Source organism: Haliotis rufescens, unplaced genomic scaffold (genome assembly GCF_023055435.1).
Source record: "Haliotis rufescens isolate VD_foot unplaced genomic scaffold, xgHalRufe1.0.p SCAF_17, whole genome shotgun sequence".
Taxonomy (NCBI): Eukaryota; Metazoa; Mollusca; class Gastropoda; order Lepetellida; family Haliotidae; genus Haliotis; species Haliotis rufescens.
Window position 1 is genome coordinate 8533227 of NW_025963857.1, and position 19580 is coordinate 8552806.

The following is a 19580-nucleotide window of genomic DNA, read 5'->3' on the forward strand; positions in this document are numbered from 1 at the left end:
GGAGGGTCACTGGAAGTGATGCTTTGTGTAAAGTTCACAGCTGTCCCAGGTGGATAATCAATAGTTACAAGTCCGCCTTCAATTATGATTGTCATCATATGGCAAAGTTGTAGTCATATTGATCAGTCTGGGAATATATTTAAATAATTCATTGAAAATACCGATGAGAGTGAGGGGAAACCTATCCATTTTATTTTGAAAAGGATAACATTAGGCTAGGCATACTCAACAAATATAATGCAAATATCATTGTCATCACCTAAATTCACAGCTGAGTTTGTAGTTTGAGAAAGTGTGTGTGTGGAGGGGAACAAGGGTCTAGTATTGTTGGTTGGACCCCCTCACATCCAATTTAGTTTTCATACCATCGTCAAGCCACACAAGTTCGATCAACATGTAACTTCATTTTGAACTATATTTCTCGCGATATGTAACGAGAAATTACTATACCTGCAGCTTTGATCTTCTGACGACACTGCTTTCGTTCACTAGGACCAGAAAATGCTTTGTGTCAAGTTACCAAACGTAAGTCATATTCAGCAAACAACTAGTTTTTAACCCGAGATCACAAATTAACTTGATCAGCTCAAATAAATGTCAATTGTAATGAATTCACGCATCGACGGCATGCCTATCGTCTGCTTGTTTACTTTCATGGTGTAAATGTCACGTGATCAGACACATGATGTGCTTACCAAAATTTAGAACTATGGAAACAAGTAAGGGCCATTTCTTATTGAAATCTTTATGCTTTTTGAGAACTTCTGTCTCTGTAGTTTTGATGATACAATGTATATAAAATAAAGCTTTATTTTTACAGGTTTTGACCAATGGTGAACCAACCAGAAGAGGCCAAAATAGGCAATATTTGTCTGCAGCCCTAGACAAGGCATATGATGCTGTTTTGGATGGAATGGCAAATTAAGAAAGCTGCCACTACCTTTGCTGTTCCATTTGCTACACTTCATGACAGGATTAGCGGGAAATTTCTATTGAATGTAGTAATACTGGTAGAGAGCCACCATTGTCCATAGAAGAAGAACAGGGACTTGTTTCACTTATTGATGCCAAGGCAAATTTTGGGTATGGCTGTACTAGGGCTGAGGTTACTACTACTGCCACAGACCTAGCAATCAATCTTGGATAGAAGTCAAAGGATGAACAACCCCTATCACTTCAGTGGTTCTATGGGTTTATGAAGCGATGGCCTGATCTATCAGCGAAGAAGCCACGATCCCTTGAGATACAGAGAGCGAAAGCTACCTCAGAGGAGATCGTCACTCATTATTTTAATGAACTTGGGCACATCCGGATAAGTACAACCTGAAGAAATGCCCTCATTGTATCACACCCCACCACCGGTAGTCACATCGAGTCAGAGTACTCCAGCTGCAGTCACAACATCAAGATCAAGTACTACAACTGTTATAGGTTGCGGCAATGCGTCTGGTAGTTCTATACCACCATATTTTGTATTCAAGGGCAAGGGGATGCGGGAAGAACTCCTTTCAGGAAGTACCCCTGGAGCAGCAGGCACTGTAAGCGACTCTGGCTGGTCAAACACGGAGCTTTTTCAGCACTGACAGAGCATTTCCCGAAGCATGCTGTCTGCAGATAGTCCACTTCTTATTGTGTATGATGATCATAGATCCCACGTATTCTATTCCACTTATCGAATAGGCATGTCAGCATCACATTATTTTGTTTGTACTGCCTGCACACACGTCCCATATTTACAGCCATTGGATGTTGGTTGCTTTGGACCTTTTGCTAATATTTACAACAACCTCCGTCGTACGTATATGCAGGAAAATGCCACAAGTTCAGTAGATAAACATTCTGTTCGTGAACTTGGCTGTAGAGCTTATAGCCAGTCGCTGACACCAACAAATTTGCAATTCTCTTTCAGGAAATGTGAAGTCTATCCATTTGACAAATCTACCACCACCAATATCAACTTTGCGCCATCAACAGATTTTAAGTAGACTGAACGTTTGCTGCATCCTGATACTGGTGTTATTGATTCAAGTGTGCCAGTTGGAGACAAGGATGTCACTTCACATACTGAGGGCAATGATATAGCCTGCAGGATTCTTTGAAGACAAGACGACAGTACTTTTCAAGAAAGCTGTGCCTACTGAAAAGAGAAACGCTCTGAGCGCTGTTGTCGGGGGCAAGGTCATCACTAAAGACGTCAATCTGAATAAAATTATTTTCAAACAGACTGTGAAATCGGCACCCAAAAACAGAAAGCAAGCACCTAAACCAAGTAAATCTTCAAAAAGAAAAACTACCGTCACTGCAATGAAGGCAAGTAACTTCTGAAACTTCACGGACCAACGCACATCAGGACGATAGTTTTGATTTGTACGATAGTGATGTGACAAGTGACGACAACTCTGCTGCAAATGTAACCAATTTGTACCTGATGAGGTTCAAGCTGATGTCTCACTGATCATTACAACCTGGGCACAATGTACCCACCCTACATGTCAGCACTGGACACATTTACTTTTATGCATGCCAGTTCGTGTTGTGCGTCGACATTCTAAGTTTTGGTGCCCCTGTCATAATGAGCCTGAATAATAACTCCCTGCATCAACCTTGTAAATAGGCTGGATATTTGTGACTTTTCATCGTTTTGTTTTCAATACTAAAACATAAAATGAACGTTTGATGGACAAAAATATCATAAAACAATTGTGGACTGTTCTAAATCGGATTTTGACACAAGAGATCGTCCATACATCATCCTTTATGCAACAAGCCAACCAATCAAATGATCGAACTGTGTGACAGAGCTTTCTGGGTCTCTTCTGTTGACAGTGAGTGTCACTTTCAGAACTGTTTGTCATAAATAAAAAAGTGTACAGGCAAGATATTGGAGAAAAAGATAATATATGAATATTACTATTAATATTCAGCAACTTTCCGTAAAAGATCAACTTCCGTGACACAAGGATATATATTATGCCAATGAAAGTTCATTTTGAAAATGAGAAAATTATTTTTTACAAAAGCTGAACAATTCTGCATCACTTACCTCTCTATCAACATCTGACAAGAAATACGTTTAAAGATCCTGTACAGCTAACGCCCTCAACTAGGAGAAACTACAACTCCCAATATCCGCACTCCAAGTCCAATGTCAACAAGAGGGAGTGGATCGAGTATGATAGCCCCGGTGCAGTTCTACATATTTGTAGCAACCTATCACCTGATATTACGCTCGCAACATATACGCCTTGTTTGCTAATCACACACACACACGAGACTACACAAGCGTGACATAACAAGCTGATATTGTCATAAGGGACTCGGCCAGTGACAAATTCACTCGATAAACGAATTCAATTTATGGATTTACAAGCATTAGGTCAGAGCGGACTGTCGGTAAAACCTTCACAGTGTGGATCAATGTCATGACCAAGGAGCACACGGTAAAGTGGTATTAGAAACTACCACTGACAGACGATTGTGCGCGGGACAAACTCGTTTGACTGGGAGGGAAGCGTCAGGCAGCAGGTGCCCCTTTGCGATCCGGTACATGCACTGTGGAACTCGATGTGTCCACTAATACTCGATGCAAATACGTAATCAATTAACAATTACGAAATACTAGTTCAATATGTTAATTTATCAGTGTTGGATATCCATGCATAAAGTACCTGTAAGTTAGAAAGAGAATGAAAAAGACTTACCAAATAGCGAAAGAATTTCTAATTTCTCCAACGGAAGTACAAGCCACTTCCGGACAAGTGGGCGGAGTCAAGAGCAGACAACTTTGTAATGCTTGAATGCAATGCTAGCCACTGCAAAAATGGATTTTACAGCATTTTCAATGTTCTCAGTATTGTGTAGAATAAATAACATCTCGTTGATTCGCCAACATTACCTAACCACATTATGACACACAAACACCGAAAAACAATGTGAATTTTATTTTGATAACTTACACACGTTGTTATGAACATGCTTACATTACAAACTCACTTAAATACAAATTAAGGTACTATTGAATTTTCTAATTTCTAGTACCTACAGAATATCGATCATGCTATTAAGCGCCGATAACGAGAACGATTTTATCAATGTATTTTAAACTTTAAACATAAAATATATATGACAATCACCCCTTTCTGTCACTTAATTGTTTCATAATTATGCCAAATATATGTGATGGAAGACAATTATCAAGATGGACAGGTCACCTATCATGCCTCAGTGTTATCTTACTCACTCCATCTAACATAATTCTGATCCCATCGTAATTTCTCATCGTAAAAATACACTGTAGATATCGCTTGATCTCACCCAAGCCATATCTCCGTGGGAGCCAGTTTTGGATGATAAATATTACTTACAGTAAAGAAAAATAATGCAAAGTGCGCCTTTCAAGAAATATCCAATGATGTTTATCGTAAGCAGTATATCTCGTGATTCTATATCAAGTGGTGAGGACGATAATAATTCTAAAACCCGAATGTCCCTGTCTTTGAAGTATGTACATGGGTTTAGGCTGTAATATACTGTCTGGTACCGAATAAGAAATTAATGTATTATTCACCGAAATGATCTACACTGGTGAAAATCCCATTAATAAGCTAACATGGCCAAAATATATCTCAGTACTTGACCGACGGTATCTTGTCCAGTGGAACTTGGTATTAATAAGAGAACATACACTAACGAAATCAAGAAAATTGGTGTATACCGAATGGTAATAACCTTACTTCAAACAGGAATAAGCTGCGGGCAAAAGAAAGTAGACACCCATGTCTGGTGGTCACTAAAATGAAACAATCAAGAAATGGTTACTGGATGGTGATGTATTTCATCCGGTATCATAGTTGTGTTTGAGACCTAAGTCTACACTGTTTCGGGGACTGTGTTCACTCTAGTTACGTCTTGACAACGTATGTAATTGTTTGGTCAAATCCAATTTTCAAGTGTATACTTTCTTTTGCCCATCAGTTTATTTGTCCTTGAGAAGAAGGGTAGTTGTAAGGAATCAAGGACACTATGTAAATTCTTCTCAGATAAATTAAGTGGTGTTAAATTGCCATTCGGCATTAATGCATGAATAAATACGCATATATATGTATATATACAGATGCAACAGTGACAAAGGTAACACCTGCCCCGATTATCCAGTGTATTATATCACCATTCTATTATGATACACTGGGTAATCGAGAAGAGGCAACGTAAACACCAATATCATACATGTACCAGTAGGACACGGCATGATGCACGTCAGTTACTAGATTAGTTTAGGCTACAGGGATGCCAATTGACAGTTGTGTATTCTATCAAAAACATTACATTTTCTCTATGTCCCAAAAAACAATGCAAAACATTCAAACCTTCTATGAAAAGCACTCTTATGGGACGGCACACCCAATATAACAGTGATAGAAAATATCACTAGCCCTCTGATGGTGTTAAGTCCAGAATAGGAAGCTATTATCCTTGCTTTCTTACAGCTCACGCTTTTTGGGCCTGTACACTTTCCATGGAGTGAGTGAGTGAGTGAGTATGGTTTTACGCCGCTTTTAGCAATATTCCAGCAATATCACGGCGGAGGACACCAGAAATGGGCTTGACACATTGTACCCATGTCGGGAATCGAACCCGGGTCTTCGGCGTGACGAGCGAACGCTTTAAACACTAGGCTACCCCACCGCCCCCACTTTCCATGGAAATGTTGTACCCCAGAAACGCGTATAAACAATTGAGTCATACGTGATGAAGGGCTGACATCCGTCACTGGCTCGTAGCGTATGTTCGGTCCGTGAGTACACAAGAGCTTCCAGTGATGCGATTGTTGCCAGATTTATATTCTGCATTTGTCGATACAAAAATCGTTGATATTTACAGTTGGTTTTGTAAAAATAGTATCATGAGCACAATGTGTAAGAACTCAAAATATTATAATTCATATCAAGTAAAATAAAAGATGAAGATGATGGATTCGTGGGTGTGGCACCTTGTCCCAACATAATGTTTTAGTACTGTTCGAAGTTCTTCTCGGCACTGTATTCGGGGGGAGAGCTTGTCGCCTGTGGTCCGGTCACCCCTCCAGGCTGTGAGCGTTCTTCGCGCCATGCTTTGAAGGAGAAGTAAGCCATTGCTAAATGCAAACCCAGCGCCATAAAGCCGAACACCTATAGAAAAAAAACGGAAAACAAACATACCATTTTATAGCGAGTGTAAGTTGTAACACATGTTATATTTGGGATAACACGTTCCTGGTAAAGTACAAATTCTAGTACCTTTTTGAGTTGAGTCCCGTCCGGGATTCGAACCCACACTTGCCAGAGTGAGGCACCTAATCGCCAGCACACAAATTCATCGATCTAACCCACTCAGCTACCGAGGCTTCCACAATGATGAAAGTCCGACAACTGGTAGCCTAGGTCACGTACTTTGAGTACCCCTCTGACAAGTGTAAATTGGCACGGCTCCCATGGCCGAAAGCTATGAATACACAATGCCATTTAGAAAGTGGTCAAATGTAACACATGTTATATTTGGGATAACACTTTCTTAATAAAGTACAAATTCTAGTACCTTTTTGAGTTGAGTCCCGTCCGGGATTCGAACCCACACTTGCCAGAGTGAGGCACCTAATCGCCAGCACACAAAGTCAGCGATCTAACCCCCTCAGCCACCGAGGCTTCCACTCTGGCAAGTGTGGGTTCGAATCCCGGACGGGACTCAACTAAAAAAAGTACTAGAATTTGTACTTTACTAAGAAAGTGTTATCCCAAATATAACATGTGTCACATTTGACCACTTTCTAAATGTCATTGTGTATGAGTGTAAGTTGCAATTTTCTAGCTAAATCGCGGAAACCTGTACTTAATCGGGTATGTGAATGACAAATCAAGGGTTAATAGGAATTTTATTGATATGTATAAAAAAATCACATTATTCCCCGGAAGCGAACTCTGCCTTTTTATAGCATACAGAATATAAGCGCTTAACCAACGCAATGAAGAGATATAAAGAAGCGACATGAAAAATACACGCCTGCCTCGAACATACCAAATTTTCTTTCGAAATAAATAAAGAAACGACGATAATTCCCCCAATTCCATCAACCTCACGCCACACCGCTGCGGTGTTGCGGTAATATTGCTAAAATTGTGAAATACCACTCACTCAAGCCCTCTGCAATGGTGTCTGAAGCGCATGTAAAATATACTCAGGAAGTTTATGCTAGAAGTTTGCCTTAAGGAAGAATTGTCTACGTCTCATTGTAACGAAATGTCTCATTGAAATGCTGGGATTCTAGGCATTATAATGTACTTGATAGTAGATTATTATTAAACATATTTTATTTTCCAAAAAGACAAAGGGATTGGGCACAAGTGCAGCACTTTTTACCGCCTTCTCCCTATATACAGTTATACATAATATTGCATAATGAAAATGAGTGAGTGAGTATGGTTTTCCGCCGCTTTTAGCAATATTCCAGCAATATCACGGCGGGGAACACAAGAAATGGGCTTCACACATTGTAGCCATGTCGGGAATCGAACCCGGGTCTTTGGCGTGACGAGCGAACGCCTTAACCACTGGGCTACCCGACCGCCCCTTAATGAAAATGAACAATTTACAGTTGAAGCTTCACATTGTGGAAACATAGTGCGCAATATATATACAGTGCTCATCTGAAGGATATGTACAATGTGCTGGAAGGTGATGACAGTGTGCATCTCATACATATGCTAATATTATACATTTTAGTGTTGTATATAGATTTAACATTATTAATGATTAACAGTTTGGAAACCATATGCTAGCTACTGAATCTGTTAGTCGTTTCTATAAATTATGTACAGACAAAAATATTTTTGTATTCAGGAAAACATCTAAGTTGGGATCACCAAAAAGAATACTATGTAGAGTTTTTTATCCTCCAAGATTATCGATAGCTGTCAGTAATGTCTCCCTAAAATCACCTTATAAGGTACATTCGAAGAAGAAATGGAATGAATTTTCACAAGGAGCTCCGCATTTACAGGAAATACTATGAGATAAATTAACACGAAACAGGTCTGAATTTAGTGCTACAATTGTGTCTCAATGTAGTGTGCAATATGTTTGTAGATATCTTACCGCATTTATAGTACATAGGTAGTGATGTAGGCTGCTCAGATGCTACGGCTTTAAAATATGATATTGATGGACTATCCCTGATTATAGTAGATATATATATCCTTTGGTTGGTTGGTTGGTTGGTTGGTTGGTTGGTTTTTTAACGCCGCACTCAGCAATATTCCAGCTATATGACGGCGGTCTGTAAATAATCGAGTCTGGACCAGACAATCCAGTGATTAATATCATGAGCATCGATCCACGCAATTGGGATCGATGACATGCATCAAACCAAGTCAGCGAGCCTGACCACCCGATCCCGTTAGTCGCCTTGTACGACAAGCATTGTCACCTTTTACGGCAAGCATGGGTTGCTGAAGACCTATTCTACTCCGGAATCTTCACGGACCTATATCTCCTTTGAACAATTTGACAAAACATATATGATGGTGTCAGAACCAAAAGGGGTCCAATGCCAAAATTTGTGATTTCGAGTCAACAATCGGAAAGGAAACAGGGCGGTCCCTTCAATGTAATAATACAGATATCATGGCCAAATTCACTTCTGAAGTGGTCCTAAATAAACGTTAAAGTTTACATGTCAAGTGAGTGAGTGAGTTATATTCCAGCAATATCACGGCGGGGGACATCAGAAATGCGCTTCACACATTGTACCCATGTTGGGAATCGAACCCGGGTCTTCGGCGTGACGAGCGAACGCTTTAACCACTAGGCTACCCGGCTACCCAGTGACATGTCAAGAAAAGTGCCTAGTGTCCTCGTTATAAAAACATTAGATTGCACTAGGCCTTTTTTATTATAAAATACAGTCGAAATACAAGTCGTATGTTAAAGCTTTTCAAGAATATTTCGACAATCCGTTGAACAATTCGATGTCAATAAAACGTTTTAATTCAGTGATACACATTTACCATGTATTATGCTTCATCAGTCTCAAACTTGACATGACAATCACAAGACAATTATTTTTCATATGGGCCCTTTTGTTCCTCAGTAATTTGTTTAGTAATAGGTTGTAAAATCACATTAATTTTTATTTGCTTTCTATTTATATTATATTTGATTGATGAAAGATGAAGCTTTAAGGTCAAGGAATTAGCTTAACAAGGAATAGCTAGAAACAGTTACAAATTCAACAATTTCTGGTTATATTCACCAATAGACCCTTTTGGTTCAAATTTGTTTCGTAGTGTACTTTGCAGAATGTGGCGTTTCCTTAAGATCCTTGGTGAGCTGATCGTTCATATTTTCAAACTTCTCCTAATAGAACATATTCGTACTGTTATGAACAGAGGAAGGAAATATTGTTTTATGGAGACACTTTGATTTCGATGCTATTTTGAGTGTGAAAGAAAACCAACTGAGGAGACTACAAGATCACTTATCCAGTCAGTTGTTATTAAATACTTATGTCACATCCAATTACCATAGCCAAAGGCTCTAGCCGTTTCCGTGGTCTGGAGACTACTGTTAGAACGCGTGGATCTTACCCTATAATACTGAAGGAGTTATCTCCCATTAATTTATTTCATAGCGACATATAAATGTTCGGTTGATTTCTACTCATTCATTTTAAGCTGACGCTACGAGTTTATATCCAACTACCGGTAGTCCAAATCAGACTACAAAAGTACCTAGATTGAGAAAAAATATTTTGTCTTCCCTGATTTGATGTTTGTTTGTTGTTTAACGCCGCACTCAGCAATATTCCAGCTATAAATCTGGGCAAGACAATCCAGTGATTGACGTCATGAACATCAATCCACGCAGTTGGGATACAATGATATGTATCAACCAAGTCAGTGAGCCTGAAAACCCGATCCCGTTAGTCGCCTTTACGACAAGCATAGTGGCCTTTCAGGGTTGAAGGCCTATTCTATCCCGGATCTTCCCTGATATGAAAGGTAACAACTGTGTCTAGCCATGTGCTGTATTTATAAACCTATTCATTGGGATCGCCATTAAGTAAGAGACTTCTTTCTATAGGCATTAAAACCTATTGTGAGGTTTTACTTTCCAGTCGGGTTAAATCGCATAAACAGGGACGTTGTAATGTCCCTGGGATATTATATAATGTCCTGGGTATTTTATGAATACAACTTCCGTTCAGATTGTAACATGTAATGAAATGTAAAATCAAATGACAAATGTTTTCTTTATATTCCCGAGGATCGAACTCGCAAACTTCATATCTGTAGCCCAGTGAGTGTACCACGAGGCTACAGAGGTGTTGATAAGTCTCACTGGTTTTTAGATTGTCCTTTTCAAGATCCGTACGCCAGCAACAGATATTTTACGCGCGTTTCCTAAGGTTCATGGAAAGTATGTTCGAAACATAAAAATGTTCATAAATGTTGTTTTAAGTTTCTTTTTTCGGTTTATAAGCATGGAAAAACACTTTCCCTCGGTTTTGGTAGACAGAGCATGCCCTGGGGAGAGGGAAAAACCAAGGGGGCGAAGCCCCCGCGGTTTTTCCATCTCCCCAGGGCATGCTCTGTCTACCAAAACCGAGGGAAAGTGATTTCTCCAATACATAAAACATGCACATCGGGTCAGTTCTAACATATCAAAATTATCATTTGTTTCTGAGAAGTTTGTTTATTTGTTGTATAACGCCGTAGTCAATAATATTCCAGCTATATATGACTGGCCTGTAATTGCCGGACCCCCCCCCCCCCCCCCCCCCCCCATGAAAATAAAACTTAAATTGTTTTCTGGAAGAGTTGAATGGATCATTTGAAATAAACGCATTCGGAAAACCAGGGTAGAGAAAAAATATATCGAAATCTATATTATGTTTAAACTATGGTATTGGAAACAGGGACTGGTCCCAGTCTAGGTGTTTTCCCTTCTCGCGATACTAAACGGTCCTTATCAAACCGTGACCCGTCAAACTGTTCACTTATCGGACGTCAGATATAGTAACTTTCCTGTTTATATTACTAAGTGCTACACGTAGGATGCTTGGAACCTATTGTAACGCCGAATCCCCGGTGACGGATAAGCCACATGTACTCAGATTAAAAAATGTAAAGAAGATAGTACTCAATTTTTGAAAGAGGTTTGTCTTGGAAAATATCCCTGTCAAAAGTGGAGTATTATATAAGCATGGTATAAATGAACGAAGACTCACAATATCTTAAAAAGGGAATACCATAGGCAATATCTACTATAGCATTCACCCGATTAAACGCCTTTACGACAAGCATAGTGGCCTTTTAGGGCTGAAGACCTATTCTATCCCGGATCTTCACGGGTCTTCCCTGATTTGAAAGGTAACAACGGTGTCTAGCCCTGTGCTGTATATAAAACATGCACATCGGGTCAGTTCTAACATGTTAAAATTATCATTTGTCTCTGAGAAGTTTTTGTTTATTTGTTGTTTAACGCACACACTAAGACACACTATATCTTAAAAAGGGAATACCATAGGCAATATCTACTACCGTATTCCCCCGATTAAACGCCTTTACGACAAGCATAGTGGCCTTTTAGGGCTGAAGACCTATTCTATCCCGGATCTTCACATCGGGTCAGTTCTAACATGTTAAAATTATCATTTGTCTCTGAGAAGTTTTTGTTTATTTGTTGTTTAACGCACACACTAAGACACACTATATCTTAAAAAGGGAATATCATAGGCAATATCTACTACCGTATTCCCCCGATTAAACGCCAGGGTGTACATTTCGTCAGACAGTCTTTACCCCCAGTATGTATTCGCAAAGATAATAACGGTAAGACTTTCTTGCGTGAAAATATACGCTTAATCCATGTCAGGCGTTTAATCGAGGAAATGCGGTACATTAGTAGCAGGTATGTCAATTGGCTATAGAACTGAACGTGAACTGTTACCGCTGCTGCCGCATTCCCAGCCTGACCACATGCTTGTACAGCCACCAGGATTGATGCGATGAAGTAGAAAAAGGACCACACAGATGACCATATGAGGTCCTGAAAACAAACAAACAGCTCACATTGAAGTGCAGGGTAAAAAATAATGTACAGCTTCTTTTAGATTGAACTTTTGAGAAAATAATCCGGCGCAGAAGAAATTGGAAACATTGTTCACCATTTTTGGAGAAATGTTTTCAAACTGTCAAAAAAGCAGATATTTGTCAACCGAAACCAATCAGCGACATTTTCTCATGTGCTCCGCGAAACAGCTTCGTAACCCATGAAGATCCGGGGTAGAATAAGTCCTCAGCAACCCATGCTTACCGTAAAAAGCGAGTATGCTTGTCACTAGAGGTGACTAACGGGATCGGATGGTCAGGCTCGCTGACTTGGCTGATGCATGTCATTGTATACCAATTGCGTGGATCGATGCTCATGATGTCAATCACTGGATTGTCTGGTCCAGACTCGATTATTTACAGACCGCCGTCATATAGCTGGAATATTGCTGAGTCCGGCGTTAAACAAAAAACAAAAAGAAAACAAACGACAGCTACCTGCTTCTATAGTTCACCTATTGTGCCTTTGTCTATTCGTTATATCAATCCAATTCCATGCAAAGGGGGAAGGTAAGGTGTGGTTACCCCCGCACACACCCCTCAGGATCCGCCAGTAATCCTCATGGGGCATTGTATAAAAAGTTGCAGACATGGAATGGTGCATCTTCCCGAGGCAAGTGAGTTAACTGACTATAAAAGTCCAGTTTCCACCCTTGCCGAACTAGGCTGGTACATTCGTGACCAACTCGTGTTATGCCGGGACAAGCCGAATAGCTTCTTGCAGGTCACGGAAAGGGGCGAGTGGTGACGAATGAGGCTGGTATTATGAAGTTAGATTTTGGCTGGACTAACGAGTCTATGCATAGTCCAATCAAAATCGCGCACCGTAATCGAAATCCGGTTCGTAGAGTGTCATGCAGATTTCGGTCGACTGCAGGATTTGCAAAGCATGTGCAACGCTAACTCGTTGTCAACAGATATTTTCTAAATCTTTTCATGTTTTTAATCCACGTGCTCACGTGATTTGATGCACTTCGCGATGTTCGGCAAGGGTGGAAACTGGACTTTTAAAGTCAGTTTACTCTCTTGCCTCAGGAAGATGGGAATGGTGTTAGCTCTCTACTCACCCATATCTTCCAGGGGACAAACTTGAAGATGATTTTTTCGTACAGAACGAGCACATATATGATGTAGTTGATGAGGCCCGTGAGGAAGTCAGACATGGAGACGAAGCCGTAGAAGCTGTAGCCGGAGCCGTACACGGCATCGCAGTATATGTTGGCGCGTCCGGCCGACAGACAGATGAACCCGATCAGGGAAATAATCTAGTAAAATAAATAAATCATCATGAATCTGTTTGGTATGTCATCTTCTGGTTTATTTTTTTCAAAGTCACCATTTTCCTATTTCCCTATGCTACCTTACACACACCATTTAAAGCCATTTGCGAAAACCCGCATGTTCAATACTTAAGGGTGCTTACGTTCCTCTAGACTTGCGCAAGTCTCTAAAGCAATAATTATTTGTTTCAATCATACTTTCTAGATGGTATGAATGATAAGAAGTCCCCAAAAGAGACTGACGTCCTAGAGACTGTACTCTCCGCTTATATAGACTATTATAAGCATAGAATTACAATACATCGATTAACTTATCAATCAGGATAGCCTTGGAGCAAGGCTAACACTCCATCATTCGTGAGTACACACGAAACGATAAGAAGATACGAGTTGATGATTAAACGTATGTTATAAACAGTCTTACGTCTGTTATAAATAGCGATACCCCGGCCAAATATCAACACCGACTATCCACATCTCTTGACATTGTATTGCAATCGACCGGTGGAAAGTGCAAATGTATTCATCGATAATTCTGTCAATTGTTGGGTTTTTACCGTTATAGCGGCAGTAAGAATGCCATGTATACTCTTGCAGTAAGTGATGTCTATGTATATGCCCCACTTCAAGTCGACTGTTTCCCTTCCTTCCTTATTTGTGTTTTGACTTGCGCTTTCTGGTTCGTTGTCCATAGTGGAGATCTGCAAATAAGGCCATTGTTAAAAAACTATTTTTCTAACACTTGAGCAGACACATGGAAATGAACACATAAAAACAGTTGTAGCATTATAGGGGGTGAGTGAGCGAATCTTATTTTCGTGACAGTCAGCAATAATTCATCCATATCACACAGTCGGGTCTGGGCCAGCCAAACTAGCGTAAATAATTGAGTCTGGACCAGACAAATTAGTATTAGTATTATATATTATTTCACGTTGTTTAGGTGTGTGTCAAGTGACTTTATATATTGTGTCACGTTGTTTAGGTGTGGCAAGTGACTTTATATATTGTGTCACGTTGTTTAGGTGTATGTCAAGTGACTTTACATATTATGTCATGTTATTTTTTAGTGTGTGTCAAGTGACTTTATATATTATGTCATGTTATTTAGGTGTGTGGCAAGTATCTATATATATTATGTCACGTTAATTAGGTGCGTGGCAAGTATCTATATATATTATGTCACGTTGTTTAGGTGTGTGGCAAGTATCTATATATATTATGTCACGTTGTTTATGTGTGTGTCAAGTGACTATATATATTATGTCACGTTGTTTATGTGTGTGGCAAGTGACTATATATATTATGTTACGTTGTTTATGTGTGTGGCAAGTGACTATATATATTATGTTACGTTGTTTAGGTGTGTGGCAAGTGACTATATATATTATGTCACGTTATTTAGGTGTGTGGCAAGTATCTATATATATTATGTCACGTTGTTTAGGTGTGTGGCAAGTGACTTTATATATTATGTCATGTTATTTTTTAGTGTGTGTCAAGTGACTTTATATATTATGTCATGTTATTTAGGTGTGTGGCAAGTATCTATATATATTATGTCACGTTAATTAGGTGCGTGGCAAGTATCTGTATATATTATGTCACGTTGTTAAGGTGTGTGGCAAGTATCTATATATATTGTGTCACGTTGTTTAGGTGTGTGGCAAGTATCTATATATATTATGTCACGTTATTTAGGTGTGTGGCAAGTATCTATATATATTATGTCACGTTATTTAGGTGTGTGGCAAGTATCTATATATATTATGTCACGTTATTGCGGTGTGTGGCAAGTATCTCTATATATTATGTCATGTTATTTCGGCCTGTGGCAAGTATCTATATATATTATGTCACGTTGTTTAGGTGCGTGGCAAGTATCTATATATATTATGTCAAGTTATTTCGGTGTGTGGCAAGTCCATATATATTATGTCACGTTGTTTAGGTGTATGGCAAGTGACTATATGTATTATGTCACGTTGTTTAGGTGTGTGGCAAGTATCTATATAAATTTTGTCACGTTATTTCGGTGTGTGGCAAGCATCTATATATATTATTTCACGTTATTTCGGCGTGTGGCAAGTATCTATATATATTATGTCACGTTATTTCGGCGTGTGGCAAGTATCTATATATATTATGTCATGTTATTTAGGTGTGTGGCAAGTATCTATATATATCATGTCACGTTATTTCGGTGTGTGGCAAGTATCCATATATATTATGTCACGTTATTTCGGCGTGTGGCTAGTATCTATATATATTATGTCACGTTAATTAGGTGTGTGGCAAGTATCTATATATATTATGTCACGTTAATTAGGTGCGTGGCAAGTATCTATATATATTATGTCACGTTGTTTAGGTGTGTGGCAAGTATCTATATATATTATGTCACGTTGTTTATGTGTGTGGCAACTGGTGACTATATATATTATGTTACGTTGTTTAGGTGTGTGGCAAGTGACTATATATATTATGTCACGTTATTTTGGTGTGTGGCAAGTATCTATATATATTATGTCACGTTATTTCGGTGTGTGGCAAGTATCCATATATATTATGTCACGTTATTTAGGTGTGTGTGTGTGTGTGTGTGTGTGTGTGTGTGTGTGTGTGTGTGTGTGAGTGTGTATAAATTGTTTACGAAGTGATTTGCATTAATAGACAGCCGCTAAGAGGCGTGTCCCGCGTGAACTATCGGAAATCACAAATGCCGCGATACGATGAATGCCGCGGTACCATGGGGTCCGAGTATATATTGCTGAACGGCGGTCTGTAGAAAATCGAGTCTGGACCAGATAAACCAGTGATTGAAATCAGGACCATCCTCGCCAATGGGAACCGATTACATGAACGTTTAACATTCTCACAAATATGACAAATATAAAATAGACAAAATTATTTTCTACTCACACTACCGCTCCCAATTGTTTAAATAAAACAAACAAGACGGTTTTATGGGTCTAACTTTATGTATTTGGTCGACCAACGATGGAAAATGTCTAGATTCAGTTGCACCATATGATTTTCACGACAGCCACCATTATTTGTGTCTCCCTATACAAACGTGATAAATGTGTACATCAAACTGAAGATGTTTTTTTTTTATGTCAACACCAACGAGTAACTTCACAACAGCCGTCACGGTATATATGCATGTGCCCATGTTTATGAACGTGCCATGTGTCACAGTCATATATGACTCGTATTTAACCATCACCACCATCTGTTGCATAATGTATAGTCCGTTTAAATAACCTGTCTACCAAGTTGGTTGGTTGGTTTGTTGTTTAACGCCGCACTCAGCAATATTCCAGCTGTATGACGGCGGTCTGTAAATAATCGAGTCTGGACCAGACAATCCTGTGATTGACAACATGAGCATCGATCCACGCAATTGGGATACAATGACATGCATCAACCAAGTCAGCGAGCCTGACCACCCGATCCCGTTAGTCGCCTCTTACGACAAACAAAGTCGCCTTCTACGTGAAGCATGGGTTGCGGAAGACATTCTACAGCGGATCTTCATGGGTCTAGTCAACCAACACTAATACACGTCTTCGCTTGCACGCAAAACCAAGCGACACCGTTCCCGGAAGTATGAAATTATTAATGTTTTACCCTATTCGGCTATAACGCGGATTACTCTGATAAGCGTATTAGCATGTGATGTTTACAGCCGACCTGAATATAATTCCCCCGAATTTACACTTGATGAACATCGAATAACTGCAGCTTAGCCACAAAGAAAGTAATCCCATTAGCGTTAACAACCCTGGGTCAAGATAGATGTAAATATAGTCTACACTACTGAGATGATAGCATACATTCAACGTGTACTACATGAAGGTGTTATAACGGGGATAGCAGGAATACAATGCCGCTAAAAGACCATTAAACGCGCAAAAGCTGACACCAACTGAGAAAATACTTGGTGACAGCCGGGTGTTGGACTAAACTCTTCATATCGGCATTGACTGACATCAAACAGGGGAGCCACTAGCTTACCTTGTGTTCAGATCCGCCCCTGTGCGCGTCCTGATGTCACGTGACTAGAGGGTACGCCGGTAGAGGGAGGTGTGTGTGGTTATGACAATCATTGACTTGTCGTGGGCCTGTATATATATATGTGGTATCATAAACACGAGACATGACAGAGTGGCTAATGATAGAAGAAAACGCGTCTATGAATCTATTGATGCGTCTATATTATATCTAATAGTTCCAACTGTGTTCATTAGTGTTTGTTTGTTTGTTTGTTGTTTAACGCCGCACTGAGCAATATTCCAGCTATATGACGGCGGTCTGTAAATAATCAAGTTTGGACCACACAATCCAGGGATTGACAACATGAGCATCGATCCACGCAATTGGAATCGATGACATGCATCAACCAAGCCAGCGAGCCTGACCACCCGATCCCTTAGTCGCCTTTTACGGCAAGCATGGGTTGCTGGCGTTATGGGATATCGCTAAGGACAAAATATGCCACAGTTTCCATTGAATGAGGGGGTGAATGAGTATTGTGTTATGTCACAGTCAGCGTAAATTATTATATCTATACACGGTGGCTTGTTGGTATTACGTATAAATCGAATCTTGTGATAAAACAGTAGATGACTGCCTCGGATGACTGCTGGCAGTGTTCTGGGGACACACCGTGCTCTCACTGTTCTGGGCGAAAGGTCAGTCAGCCATGGTAGTGAGGGTGAGTGAGTTGTGTTTAACGCCGCTTTTAACAGTATTCCAGTTATATGACGACGTGTCAGTTTAATGTGGGAGGAAAGCCCGAAGTGATACAGGTCTCAGACGTTTACCACTTCGGTGAAACCCACGAGCACGGGTATGGTCCTGACAAACCTAGAAACATAATCGGGGCGAACCGGGATTCGAAACCACAATCAGAGGTTTCTGGCGTGCCCAAGGGACGCAACTCTGCACAGTGAATCGCGGCGCCTTAGACGACTGGGCCACCCGTGCCCCCGTCAGCCATGGTAAAAGAGACAATCGGGTGATTAACTATAGCAAGTTGCGGAATAGCAGGTATACGTTTATTCATTTATACATATAACATTACAAATAAACAGACATTAAGATACATATTCAATTAAAATCAATTATATGAATATGGTTATTGATTTAAATTACATATTTATTGGTAATTCAAAGGTACGTGAAACATACTATCCCATACAACTATAGCTTTTGTTTGCTTGTTTCTTATTCCGTGTCTTATAAAGGACGGCGGCCTGTAAATAATTGAGTCTACACCAGACAATCCAGTGATTGATATTGTGACAAACGATCGGGGTACGATGACACTCAACCAACCAACCACCGAGGCTGACCACCCGTTCCATTTGACCACCCGTTTCATTTGACCACCCGATCCATTTGACCACCCGTTCCATTTGACCACCCGTTCCATTTGACCACCCGTTCCATTTGGTAGCCCCTCACGACGAGTGTCATTCTTTGGTGTATGATATTCAAGTATATCAAAATGTCTGATGACAAAAGTTAAATGCAGACAAATGGTATTAAATTAAAATTATTTTGATCAACTTTTGATAGGACCTTCATCTTAAAAAACAATTAAATGACAATCAGTCAGTCTCCAAGAACGGCTATGTGACGCATTTGAGAAAACTACCTCATTTCATTATATATTATATCTATAGACTTCAACACTTGAGTTCATGCTGTAGGTTCAACTTAAAGTGAACAAATCTGATTATGCATTTAAAGTGAGTTCTTTCAACACGTCCAATGCCCAACTTCCCTGTAGTTTTAATAATCCCTTACCAACGTACTTGTGTGTTAAACTGCAAACCTTTTTAAAGCTTTACTGTACCTTATATATGTACTCCAAGACGAAATCATAGACACGCCAGGAATCACTCCATCAAGCTGTAAATCCAAAACGGAAGTGTTATTTATATATTATATTACACAATCAAGTCCAGCACAGCAATCGCTGTGTTAACCATTTGCTTTCGCGAATAGAGCCTTTGTATCGCTCCAACTTGTGGCTTGTTAATACCCGTGGCTTGACAATCAAGTCCTGGCAACGCTCGTGTGTTCGGGAAGGCTTCACCGTAAGCGAGTAACACAAAGGCGGCGATATAATGTTTCTGGCTCTGGT

At 39.8% G+C, this 19580-nt stretch overlaps 2 protein-coding genes across 4 annotated transcripts in view; both read right to left on the bottom strand.

Annotated features, from left to right (window-relative positions):
* LOC124133913 (plasmolipin-like) overlaps positions 1-3794 on the bottom strand; it is a 48635-nt gene extending 44841 nt beyond the window's left edge. The window contains exon 1 of one of the 2 annotated variants that reach the window (XM_046498536.2): positions 3702-3794. The gene's annotated coding sequence lies outside the window, so the exon portion shown is untranslated. Of the gene's footprint in view, positions 1-3043; positions 3262-3701 lie in introns of those variants that run through there. The other variant, XM_046498598.2, reaches the window with a different exon arrangement.
* Positions 3795-3926: 132 nt separating this feature from the next.
* On the bottom strand, positions 3927-19495 carry LOC124133774 (CKLF-like MARVEL transmembrane domain-containing protein 4). Of its 2 annotated transcripts, XM_046498425.2 has the most exons (7): positions 19479-19495; positions 19290-19345; positions 17444-17550; positions 13981-14124; positions 13211-13408; positions 11983-12081; positions 3927-6167 (listed from the first exon to the last, which is right to left on the bottom strand). In XM_046498425.2, exons 4-7 carry the CDS (start codon positions 14113-14115, stop codon positions 6009-6011), a joined length of 591 nt encoding a protein of 196 aa, XP_046354381.2. In that variant the 5' UTR covers positions 14116-14124; positions 17444-17550; positions 19290-19345; positions 19479-19495; the 3' UTR covers positions 3927-6008. The 2 variants fall into 2 exon arrangements, with proteins under 2 accessions (XP_046354381.2, XP_046354297.2); XM_046498341.2 differs by lacking the exon at positions 19479-19495 and having other exon boundaries at positions 19290-19443.
* Between the last annotated feature and the right edge of the window lie 85 nt (positions 19496-19580).

Excerpts from the sequence above, each read along its gene's own strand:
- LOC124133774 (XM_046498425.2), bottom strand. The coding sequence starts at position 14,115 with ATGGACAACGAACCAGAAAGCGCAAGTCAAAACACAAATAAGGAAGGA. Across the intron at positions 13,409-13,980 it reads TTCTTACTGCCGCTATAACG|ATTATTTCCCTGATCGGGTT; the intron begins GTAAAAACCCAA and ends TTATTTTACTAG. Across the intron at positions 12,082-13,210 it reads TTGTCCCCTGGAAGATATGG|GACCTCATATGGTCATCTGT; the intron begins GTGAGTAGAGAG and ends GTTTGTTTTCAG.